The sequence below is a fragment of the Falco punctatus genome (genome assembly GCF_963210335.1).
Source record: "Falco punctatus genome assembly, chromosome: 2".
Taxonomy (NCBI): Eukaryota; Metazoa; Chordata; class Aves; order Falconiformes; family Falconidae; genus Falco; species Falco punctatus.
Window position 1 is genome coordinate 56940243 of NC_137581.1, and position 12625 is coordinate 56952867.

Genomic DNA, 12625 nt, shown 5'->3' on the forward strand with positions numbered 1-12625 from the left:
AGAGTAATAAAGAACAATAAATCACTGTTGTTTAAAACATGAGGCATAAAGGATACTCTGTAAATTTAAGGACTAGGGAATTTTTTTGCCTCAGGCTTCACACCTGAACTATGTAAAGTTGAATTGTGAAGCTTGTTTACATGAGTTTAACTTTCTATACAGACTCCAGAATATATCTTAACAGACCATGCACCCATATGTAAATACTTCCTTAAATGACCGTGCAGTTCTTGAGCCCCTTTCCTTTTCGAACATTAAGCCCGTTCAAAAGGATAGATTTCTGGCACCTACATATTGCTTGGGATCAAAAAATAACAGAACTTCAGTTCTGAGCCAAGAGCCTTTCCTGATTTTTCTCCCTTTCTTATTTGCAATGTTTACAGTTCGTTCTGGTAGATGGTGAGTTGGGCAGTTTGATATCTTTTTTTCTTATGTGTCACTCTATGCTGATAATGAGAGAAAATGCTAGCAGTTTCAGAAAAGCTGAATCCATATTCTGCAACAGAGTTGCAAGGCATTTTAAAAAATGCTTTAATTTATACTTGACCTTGCTGATATTTTTTTTTTTAAAGACCGCAAGGAAGACTTTTCTGCATTACCCTGTGAAAGTAGGAGTGGGACCAGAATGTTACTTGCCATATGGACAGAATTAACATATGGTAATGAGTAACATTTGGATATACACTTTTGTTCCCAGGATATATTCATTGTAGCCCTTACCTCAAGGCAGCAGAAATATAGAGGAGGACAAAAGTAATGGAAGATATTCAAACAGTAGTTTCAGTAAGATATCCAGATACAGCGCTAGCTTAGGCAGTAACTAAACTGCTGATTTGATAGAGGGTAGGAGAAGGCATACACTAAGCAAGTGTTATGCTATTCCCCTGAGCATCAGTAACCAGACAATACTAGGCCAGGTGGACCTTGTGGTGTCCTGCAGCAGTTCTCTACCTCTGTTTTCATTTGTGTGTATGTTCCAGAGTTACTGCTTGAATTGTGCCTTGATAATGCAGAACTTGTCTAACCGGGGAAGGTTTAAATATCCAGTTGTGGGAAGCTGCCTGTTGTGTGAGAAATACTTGCTAATTTCTCAATAGGGACCAGAAACTAGCCGTATTCTGTTTTCCCGGCCTGTTAAAGTATCAACTGATTAAGGGAGTAGAACAGAACTTGCTTTAAAACAAGGTTAAAGCGTTTTCACAACACAAGCTTGTCCAGGGAGCAATCCTCACTTGCAGATATAACATCAGTTTATAGCTGGATCTGAGCTAAGGATCTTTACTTCATCAGTTTGATGAATTAACTGGGCAAGGTGAAAAATGAAGTTAAGTGATAAGAGGAGAGGTTTAATATTCCTTATGTTTTTGCCACAATCTTCTGTCACAAAGACAGTTGTCCATTTACTTTTCAATGCAGGCTTGTTACAGTATCTGTCAGGTATAGAAGAGGAAAAGGGCCCTCTGAAAAGGGAATCCATTGAAGCAGTAAATCTGTGCAAGACACTTTGTCTTGGTAAAGTTTTCTGTCCCTGAAACAAACCTTCAAGTCTTAGGCAATTGACTACTACCAATCAACATGCATTTTTAAGAAAGATAAAAAGGAGGACCCTGGGAGCTACCAACCAGTCTCACTCTGTGCCCAGTAAGATTTTTCCCTGCCATGGAACAGATTTTCCTGGAAGCTATGTCAAGGCACACAGAAGACGGAGAGCTGATTAGAGACAGCTAATGTGGCTTCACAGTGGGCAAATAATGCCTGACTAATCTAGTGGCTTCTGTGATGGGGTGACTGTGTTGGATTAAGGAAGACAAACTGATGTCATCTGTCTTGACTTCTGTAAGGCCTTGGACATAGTCCCACAAAACATCTTTGTCACTAAATTGGAGAGAGATGGATTTGATGGATGGATTACTTTGTGGATAAGGAATTGGCAGGCTGGCTGTGTCCAGAGAGTTGCATTCAGTGGTTCAATATCCAAATGGAGATCAGTAACAAGGGGTGTCCCTTGGGTGTGTATTGGGACCAGTGCTGTTTAATATCTTTATTAATAACATAGTAGTAAAACTGAGTGCCCCCTCAGCAAGTTTGCAGATGACACCAAGCTGAGTGGTGCAGCTGATGCACTTGAGGGAAGGGATGCCATCCAGAGGGACCTGGACAGGCTTGAGAGGTGGGGCAGTTCCCAGTATCAGTACAGACTGGAGGACAAATGAATTGAGAGCAGCCCTGTGGAGAAGAACTCGTGGATACTGGTGGATGGAAGAATTGCACATAAGCTGGCAATGTGTGCTCACAGCTCAAAAAGCAAATTGTATCCTGGGCTGCATCAAAAGAAGCGTGGCCAGCAGGTGGAGGAGGTGATTCCCCCTCTCTGCTCTTGTGAGACCCCACCTGAGCATCCAGCTCTGGGGTACCCAGTACAAGAAAGACATGGACCTGTTTGAGGAGGGCCACAAAAATGATCAGAGGACTGGAGCACCTCTCCTACAAAGACAGGCTGAGAGTTGCCATTGTTTGGCCTGGAGAAGGGAAGGCTCCGGGGGGACCTCATTGCAGTCTTTCCACATATAAAGAGGGCTCCTGTGAAAGATGGAGAGAGACCTTTTACCAGGGCCTGTAATGACAGGGCAAGGGGCAAGTTTTAAACTAAAAGAGGCTGGGTTTAGATTGAACATAAGGGAGAATTTTTTCACGGTGAGGCACTGGAACAGGTTGCCCAGAGAAGCTGTGGAAGTGCTCAAGGTCAGGTTGGATGGGGCTTTGAGCAATCTAGTTGCTGGTCTAGCGAAAGATGTCCCTGCCCATGGCAGGTGGGGTTGGACTAAATGATCTTTCAAAGTCCTTTCCAACCGAAACCATTTTCTGATTGTCATTCTGTGATTGGAACAAGAGTTGAAAAATAGTGGACTTAAAGAGATTGGTTTTACAAAACCAAATCATTAAACAACTGTATTCCATTAGTTTAGAGACCTTAGTGTTTCGTGTGACTTCCACTATTTTAAAGATCCTTAGTCTTAATGTGGGTTGTATCCTTCTCCTACCAGGATGACAGTGACGTTTATATTTTGACTAAAGTATCGGACATTTTGCACTCAATATTCAGCAGTTATAAGGAGAAGGTACTGCCGTGGTTTGAAAGGCTACTTCCGCTAATTGTCAACCTAATTGTAAGTACCTTGCTTTCTTTTAATTTGACTTTGATTACTTTTTTCCTGATGTGTTAATAGGCCTTCTGTCTGGAATCTTAGAGAGCTTGGTAGAAAGAATGTAGCAATTATTATTTTACAAAATAGAGTCAGTTAAAGGTTTATTCTGCGTGAAGTACAAAGTTGGTACCCTGTGCTTTTTGAAGAGCTGCTCTGCTGTGCTACTGCTTATTTCTGTGTTGCAAGACCCAGGATGATTGACACACAACTATTTTGAGAAATTTAACTTACCTGAGGGTGACTGATACTCTCTAAAATGGATTTCAAGAAGAGGGCCAAAAAAGTGTTGCGGAATAGCGGAAAACTGAGATGATAACGTATAAGTAATGGTGTGTGTAAAGGCTTTAGCCTAAAATCATTGTCCTTTTAATTAATTCAGGTATTCACCTGGATTTGGTATTGCTTATGGTATTGCTGCAAGTATCACTACAGAAAATTATGTGTTTGTAGGATTAAATTTAATCCAGGAAGATTTTAATAAAAATACTAGACCGTTGTTACTGTTACTGTTCTGTTGATATAATTGTGGACTGTACAAAAATCACCAATTTTAAGGTGGCTTAAATGTTACTTGTTTTCGATGCAGTGTCCACATAGGCCATGGCCAGACAGGCAGTGGGGGCTGTGCATTTTTGATGATATTGTAGAGCACTGCAGCCCCTCCTCGTTCAAGTATGCTGAATACTTCCTGAGGCCAATGCTACAGTCAATATGTGACAACAGCCCCGAGGTTAGGCAAGCAGCTGCCTACGGTGTTGGAGTTATGGCACAGTTCGGTGGGGACAGCTATCGTCCTTTTTGCACAGGTACGCACTTGTGTCTGATAAAACTATTTGAGTGTGAGATTCGGGGGGAGAGGGGGCGGGAAATAATTAAAACCTGCTTGTCTTCTGGTTAATGAGGTCTCTCTCCTTTGGCAGTGACATAGGTTGTTGCCAGTATAACCTGTGTGGCAGAGTGGTGATGATTAGTAAAGTACCTGAATTCCTTGGGCTTTTAATGATGTTCTGCTTAGTAGGGTTTGTTGCAACACTTACTGCTTAGTAAACTTAATGTACACATTTTTTAAAAAATACGGTCTGACATGCAAATGTTCATTTCATAAAAAATAGCTTTCTGGTGCACACCTGTCTCATAGTTGTTCTTTATTAGGACTGATGTGGTTACACATGAATGCAAAACCCTTCGGATGTCTGGAAGAGTTATACAAGTGACCTGTATTAAGAAGTAGCCTAGAATAGAGTTAATATGGCTTCCTGCTTTCCCATTATATAAAAAGGAGCCTAATTTCTATAACTAAGAAATGAAATTAGTATGATAATGCCTATCAGAAACACTTTCCTTTCTGAATGTCTTGAGTTTCTTTAAAACTTAAAATTAGTCTTGAATTTAAAGAAATTATTGTCTGCAGACAAAATTGTCATCTTGCCAACCAGCAAAGTTAATTCTGCACACTAAATAGCAACCCTTAGCAGAGGTTTTTCCTTTTTAAAGAAATTATTTAATCAGCTGTTTCAAATATGTATTTCACATGTATCTTGAATGAAAACTGAATTAAATTATGTAAGAAAATAAGAACCATGCAATTGTGGTAAGTTAGGGCTTTAACACCAGTTTTGCCTGCATCAATAGATGTAATTTTCACTGTTACTGTAAATGTAACAGTGACAATCAAGATCAGGTGTCCTAAAAAAAAAAAAGAAAAAAAAAAGAGAAAAGCAGAGGGGGGAGACACTGCAATGAAACACTAAGAGCCTTAATTTTTTTAATTGTCTAGAAAAATAATTCCTAAAAAGTGGTGGGTTTTTTTGTGAACTTTTCCGTAAGGTTTTTGTGTCTTGTCCAAGAACAGAGTAGAGACTGAGGTCAAGGCAGTTCTAATTTTGGAGTTTTGGGGGTTCTTAGTATCTGTTGAAGTCTCATCTTATTTTTCATTCATTAGATTTTACCTTGGCCCACTTGAACTTTGCAACAACTTTGATCCTTTTCTATGTATTTGGACAAATAAGCCTTGATTAAACTCAGACACTTGGCTTTTCCTTTACTTGGATGTTTATATCAAAGAACCTTTTTACTTTACGGCATATAGCTTATTAGCAGGCACCTCAAAAGTATTTTAAATTATTTTGTATGTACATGAAAGAACTTTATGATTTATTTTAATAGATGGTGTGCTGTGATTAGAAGCAAAGTAAATCCGTGGCATGAGAAGCTTTCTACCCCATAGGTTTTACTATCTTCTCTGAAAACATCATGTTTGTGAGCTTTTATTTATAATTCAATTTCTTTACTGATTAATATATAGCACTGGCATATTGTTCTATTGCTAGTTTGTAGCAGTATGTAAAGAACTCGAGGCTGTTCAGAAAAAGCAGATGTATTATGAGCGTTTTTGGCAGTTGAAAAAAATACAGGACTATAGGGAGAACTTGTAAATGGCACAAGAGCTACGTTATGATGAAACAAAAAGAATTAAAAATAGAATGAGTAAAGAGCAAAGAAATAAGACTGAAGGAACAACTACAGCAGATCAGTAACTTTCTAAATGGGGTTACAAGTTATGTGACTGTCAATGTTGCTTCTGTTTCTTATGTTGGAAGAATATCGGCTATTTTCTGTGAATATTATCAATTAACTGCATGTGTTTCTTCCTAAATCGTATCGTTGGCCTCAAAACTTTTGGTGGTACAAGACATCAGAGCAGTCAGTCCTTGGAAAAAAACCACAGATATTACAGAATATGGTCTTTTATAGTCAAAAGGAGTTTTTAGGGATTATCTACCACATTATGTGTGAGAATAGATCTGTTTTCTAGGCAACAAGGAAACTTGTCTAAGCTAAGCTGTAGGGAGGATGCTATGCTGATTCATTTTGACACCTTCCTACAGCTCTTCCAGTTGCAAGGACACACACACCTACAGTCATCCATTAGTATTAAGGAGTATGAGGTAACACATGAGACTTAACTTCAGCAGTCATGAAAAACTGAGGTGTAAAAGGCAGACTCAGTTTTATTGGACACTGTAGTCTTATATCGAATTCAGCTTTGAGAAGAGTCCAGCGTTGTTACCCTGCATTCAATACACAAGCTAGTGTGCCTGATGACCAGTGTTTCTGCAGTTCTGTAATGTTTATTAGCCCCATCAAAGTATCCTTGTCTAGCTTAAGGTTAATCATATTTTTCCATAGCAGCTGAATTTTTCAGAAATCTGATTCAGTGAAGTTAATACAGTGAGTGTCATTGTGTATTCCTTAACTGCAAAGCTGCTACTTACTCATCAAAATGAAGTAGTGTGAGATCTCGCTTTTCCTGAGGAGTTATTTTGGAGTGTGCTTTCTGCACAATTCCACAACCTGTTTTCTGTGCTGATACAGAATTTCACAGCTTTAGCATTATATTTTTAGCAGAAGAACACAAGGACAATTGTTCCTGCATGCCTGTAGAGTGCTCTGAAGTCTGCGTAGACACTAGTAACTAAAAACAAGATAGAAATGTTAATGTTGAATTGTGCATGTGGTTACCTCCATGACTACTAAAAATAAAATATAATTGCTATTAACCTAGCAAGACTTTTTCCTTGATGTTTGATTTTTATGATCTAAACTGTGCCAGGTGGATTCAGCAGGGGTTACTCCTATGAGCTTTCCCTAGTGTATCTTGTAGTGGTGGGAGGTGTGTATGTACATATGTATTTTTATATATATGTGCACAGAAGCAATAGATGTACAGCAGGCATACACTGTAGACATGCACGACAGTCCAAATTAATGTGAATGTCACTGTATTGGTGCTTTTCATCATCTTCTGTTTATAGAACCTGTTAGATTAAAAAGATAATGCTTGTTATCTATGTTTTTACTATAAATTACCCTGTCTTGTATGCCGTAGATTGCATAACTCCAATTGAGAGACACAAAGATATTTTTTTCTTTCTTCTGAATTTATAAAGCAAATCCAAACTTTTCCAGTAGCTGTTTTCTTGTGTTTCCTTGCATAGCTATATCTATCTGTTTGTTTTTCATAGGATTATTGAGCAGGGAGGCATCTAATAGTGGGACATTGCGATGACTGGATTTTGGTGGCTGGGCCACAAAAAAAAAAAAAAATCCCATTTTTAATACCTGCAGTAGTCTTTTGTAGAATTTTTAATATAATATAACTTAATTGTGCATTAAACCTTTTTTTTTGTGTTGTTTAACAATTAGAGGCGCTTCCGTTGCTGGTGAGGGTCATTCAGTCACCAGATGCCAAAACCAAAGAAAATGTCAATGCAACGGAGAATTGCATTTCAGCGGTAGGAAAGATAATGAAGTTCAAGCCTGACTGTGTAAATGTTGAAGAAGTCCTGCCACATTGGTTATCATGGCTTCCACTTCATGAAGATAAAGAAGAAGCTGTCCATACTTTTAATTATCTGTGTGACTTAATTGAGAGGTAAGGCAATCTTGAGATTCATGCAGAAAGTAAGCCTGTTCACAGCTTCTTTCCTTGCATTTTCCAAAAACTGAGAAACTGCCAGGTTCATCTGTGTATGCTTTAGAGGAGATAATTTGGAATGTCAGAACCGAGCCTTTCACGACATTATTGCTGTTTTTATAAACCGTCAGTGTTCTCATCCTGACTAATGTCTGTATGGCTTGGAAAAATTCCTGACTCCTTTGAATGTACATGATGGGAAACGATCAGCTGGGAACTTCTACAGAAAATTTCAGGAAAATTTTTGACACTCTGCTTACATATCAGCACTAATAACTGATCAGGGCTTTTTACTGAAGAGCAGCACACATGCCCTTGCAGCCTTCTTTTCATAACCTTTTAAAGTAGCTTTGCACCTTTTTGCTTTCCAAAAGCTTGAGTATCAGCAAAATGAAGTGAGAAATCAAACATAAATTCATGGTACGGTGCTGTCTCCCTTAGTAAGTTTGTAGTGATGATTTCAGCTATTATTGAAAGTGTCTTGGTCCAACAGAAGATAATTGTTCTAGTGTGGGCACAAGTTGCGCTTCAGAATTTAGTGGAAGAATGTCAGCTTCTGAAACATTATGTAGTAGCCATGTTCTGGCTGACACTGCATTATATCTTAGAAAAATAGAAGGGAAACAGCTTGGATTTTATACAGTCCTTTTACTATGTGAATCCCATGTATCTCTGGGTACTTTAGTAAGGCAAGGTCTCAAAATGGAAGGTGGCAACGTATGTCCCTAGACTGATAATAGTACAGTTGTGCAGGGGCACCATAATAATGTGCCTTGTATGTATTTACACACCTGTACAGGAGTCAGGAATCCCAGTACTAGCACGCTGTTGTACCCAGCTGTGTGCAGGTGGTTCAGCCTTGCTACGTACTTCTCTGGAGCTCTGTCAGTCCTGCGTGCGCAGCCTCTGCATTCCAGCAGTGGTAGGTGGCGGGCTGGAAGTAGGTTGTGTTTTCCACTGAGATCCCGGCTTGCCAGTACTTCGCTACTCCAGCGCTTGGCTGGGACAGAGGCAGCAGAACTGTTTACTTGCTGTGTCAGTGCTGGCAGAGAAGTCACTGGTGGTGCTCCTGACACAACCTCCTCCCCCTTGCAGCACTGAGAGGAATAAGCGCTTTTAGGCAGAGTATTTTTGTCACAGTATTTACAGTTCCATCTGCATGGACCTCAACTGTTCTGTAAAGTTCAGAACTTCTTCCTGATAAAGTGTGGGCTGATTAAAGAATCATCTGGTTAAATATTAACAGGAGAGGGAACATTCTGTCAGCAGGCAACAAAGCTATTGCATACTTACTCAGCTGAGTGAAACTTCGATGTAAATAAGCAGCTTTAGAATAAGATATTTCAAAATCACTCAGCTTGCATGTAAAGGACTGACGTGAATATTTTTTTTAGTTAGACATTAATTGTTGTAATATATGTTTTGATTGTAACAGCAACAACCCGGTTGTCCTTGGTCCCAACAACTCCAACCTTCCCAGAATATTTGGTATAATTGCGGATGGTGAAATTCATGAAGCTATTAAACATGAAGATCCATGTACCAAGCGGTTGGCTAATGTTGTTCGCCAAGTGCAGGTAAATAAACACTTGCTTAGGTACGGAGGGAATATTTAGAATCTACTTCGAGAAGCAACCAAACTATTAAACCGATTTTGAAAGCCTTGTCTCCTTGTAGAATAACGCTTCAACCAGTGATCTTGGAGATCCTTGGATGTTCCTTGAACCGTTAATAATAGAACTTGGTAACATTTGCACTTGAATGAAGTCTATCTCTTTTGGTAAACTTCAGAAACTTACCAGTTAAAAAAAAAAAAGTTTTTAGGATAATAATGCAGCTAGACAGTTAACATACTAACCAGTATTAGTTGTTTGTGGTTTGGGGTTTTTTCTGAGCCAGAAATTACAATCTAGAGGTGTCTGCCTATCTCTGTATCAGTGAACTGTACTGCAGGATTTGATCCACCATGTGGTTCCTGTAAGGGTCCCCAGCACTCTGTGGTGGCTTACTAATATAGCAGAGGCTTGGGATCTTTGCTAGACACTAAGTGCAAACCACAAGTAATTTTACTACCGCCCTCTTTAATCCAGTGCAAATACCGGCGGCTGTTCAATGTTTTCCCTACCTTTGGGGAACTGCCTCGAGGTTCACTTCCTTTATGCCATAATGAGTCTTACGGTGATGGGTGATGGGTATGTCCAAGTATTTAAGCTGCATCTCTCTACAGTGTTTGAAGTGATAGTGGTCATACAGCAGGGCTGGTCTGGGGGCAGATGTTATCAGGTACATCTATCATACTTGACAGTTGCAGCACCTAATGGTAGAGAGTAGTGTGCCTGGCAAGCACATAGCTTATAAAAATGTGTAGAGGATTTGGAGCAGCAGCTGTTCAGTTACTGTTCGTTCTACCTGGCGTGCTTTGGCAAAACTCAGGTTCAAGAATTTTAGGAATACTTGATTTTGGAAAGGATTCACTTGGATGAGTGTATCAGCCTGTGAGATCCGTTACGTGTGGTAGAATATGATTTGTTAAAACAAGTAAAGGAACAAAAAGAATGAAATCAAGCAAAGTTTCAGAGTGAAAGGGTACAAGTGGCTGCTCTAGATTCAGGCTGACAGGTGTGAATCTTTGCTGTTAGTACTTAAAGTCTGGGTACGGAATTTTATATTACGGTATGCTAATGCATTTGCTCACTTTACCTTAAATGCTCAAGGTTAGTTGAATTTTATTTTTTAAATACAATGGCACATACATGTATTAGTCGTGTATAGCAAAGTCTCGTTTTGGCCAGGAATGGTAGGAACTTTAATATGGAAACGAGACTTCTGCATTGGTTAAATGATTTACCTTCAGACTGTGGGGGGAAAAATCTTAAAGGTCATGTGTTTTTCTTAAAAAACACAATTTTAGCATACTGTAATGAATCCTGTCTCTCTTCACACATAGTACTTTGACTTTAGTAAATGTTTTACAGCATGGTAGGAACTTTAAAGGCTATATAGTTGCTTACAGTCTGCCTGCTGCTGCTTCCCAGATTCTAGGCAAAAGACTTTTTTCTTTTTTTTTTTTTTATGACCTCAGTAAGCAGTTCCACTGCCAGCATCTGACATGAGCAACATTATGGTCATAGTTAGTTAGAATTAAACATAAACTTTTTTCCTCATGATTAGGCATTGTCAGGCCAGAAATATTTCAGTGTAGAGTGTCAACTTAAATGTGTGTCAGAAATGCTGGAAGAGAACATTTAATTCTGCAGTATTCCATTATACATTGAGAATCTGTAATTCCTCATATTATTTAAAACTAAAAACACAAGCCCAAACTCAAGGACTTTATTTGAAAATTCTTTCAAATTCTATGAATCTATTTTATTTTGATTTTTTTAACGTGTGTGAGAAAAGGGCTTCATAACAGAGCTGAACATAAAATATACCAAAGATAAATTAAAACAATTTTTTTTTAATTTACTTCAAGTATAGTGCTATTGCAAAAGCCAGTCTAAAGACCTAGAGCCACTCACCTGCAATTTTTTTCTGTCCTTGTCCTTCTGAAGAAAGCAGGATCCCAGTTGCTTCCAGCTTCTATTGACAAGTGAATAAATACTTTTCCCAACCTTTTTTAATTTTCAGCATTTTCTGGTACCATTTAGAGCCAGTCCCTACTGACGGTGACTTTAAAAGCCAGTGTGTCAGCTGAGGGCTTTGGTAACACAGATGAGTTATACTGAGGGGCAGGCGAGCGTGGGTTTGCACTTACCTGGGTAGATGCTATGTATGTTGTCTTCTCTCCAGGAAATAATTTACCATTCCTTTCACTAAGGAGTAATGCCATGTGCTGGCATAGAGTTTTGCACATACACACACAGTGTATGTGGCATGTCACGCTGTAATGGCAGCACTCCCTTCCTCTGAATGCGTTGCTGGTGCACCAGTGCCCAAACGATACTCTCACATTTGGGCATGGTTCAGTTCTGCCTGAACGTTGATCTTGTAACAGCAGTGCAAAACAGAACAAATGGTTTAGGCTACAATTAAGAGTGTCAATTGTCATTTGACCCACTTAGTTGTAGGAAGTTTCCAGGAGTTTCAAATCAATTACTCTGCTGCTGTTGAACCAGAGTGTGCCTCTGCTGAGCATCTTAGAGCATCTCCTGCTGAACCTTTGTAGGAATGTGTATAACTGAAGATTTCAGTCTGTTCTTGTCGGCATATATGTTGCAGCACTAAGCCCAGTGAATGTTGAGCTTTGTAAACATAAGAAAGTTTAGCATGTGCCTTAGAAGCTTGTTAGCCTGCATAAAGACAACTTCTCGTTTGTTTTCTAGACATCTGGAGGACTGTGGACAGAATGCATATCACAGCTCAATGCAGATCAACAGGCAGCCATACAGGAGCTCCTGAACTCTGCTTGAAGGGCCTTAATTATCATCTGCAAGAAAACTAACTCCAAATAAACGTTTACCCTGTTGTTTAGGTTTCTTTTGTTTCTTTTTTGAGTAAAACCAGAACTGTAGTGCGTGTAGGCCATTCTTCTGCAACCTACAGGCAGTGGCAGCAGGAAGAAGCATTCTTTCAGAACGGTGTTTAAATCGGTTTCTATCCCACAACACGGAAGAAGTTTCCTGTAAACCCTACAATAGCACTGAAGAGTATTTTTTTAATGGTATAAGCCATCCATACGATGGTGAAAGGGAAACAAGTTGAATTTTCTCATTAGACATAATGAATTAAGAAACAGCTTTAAGACCTTCAGCAGTAGATGTATATACGTTATAACAGATAAACGTTTCTCTACATCTAGTGTTAATTGTATTAATTGGAGTGTGAGTCTTTGTAGGGTAGAAAGTGTCCTTCTGCCCAACAAGTTAGTAGATCAAAAGATGAAAAACTGAAGACAAACATCGAGCATGAAGACCTCATTGATCGCACTTTCAGATTCCCA

General features: G+C 39.1%; 1 protein-coding gene across 1 annotated transcript in view; it reads left to right on the forward strand.

Moving 5' to 3' along the window:
• Positions 1-12156, forward strand: part of IPO5 (importin 5) — a 44402-nt gene extending 32246 nt beyond the window's left edge. The window contains exons 22-26 of the mRNA XM_080375410.1: positions 3045-3167; positions 3793-4012; positions 7413-7641; positions 9119-9260; positions 12009-12156. Coding sequence (XP_080231536.1) covers positions 3045-3167; positions 3793-4012; positions 7413-7641; positions 9119-9260; positions 12009-12095 — 801 coding nt within the window. The 3' untranslated portion in view covers positions 12096-12156. The remainder of the gene's footprint in view (positions 1-3044; positions 3168-3792; positions 4013-7412; positions 7642-9118; positions 9261-12008) is intronic.
• Positions 12157-12625: the final 469 nt, after the last annotated feature.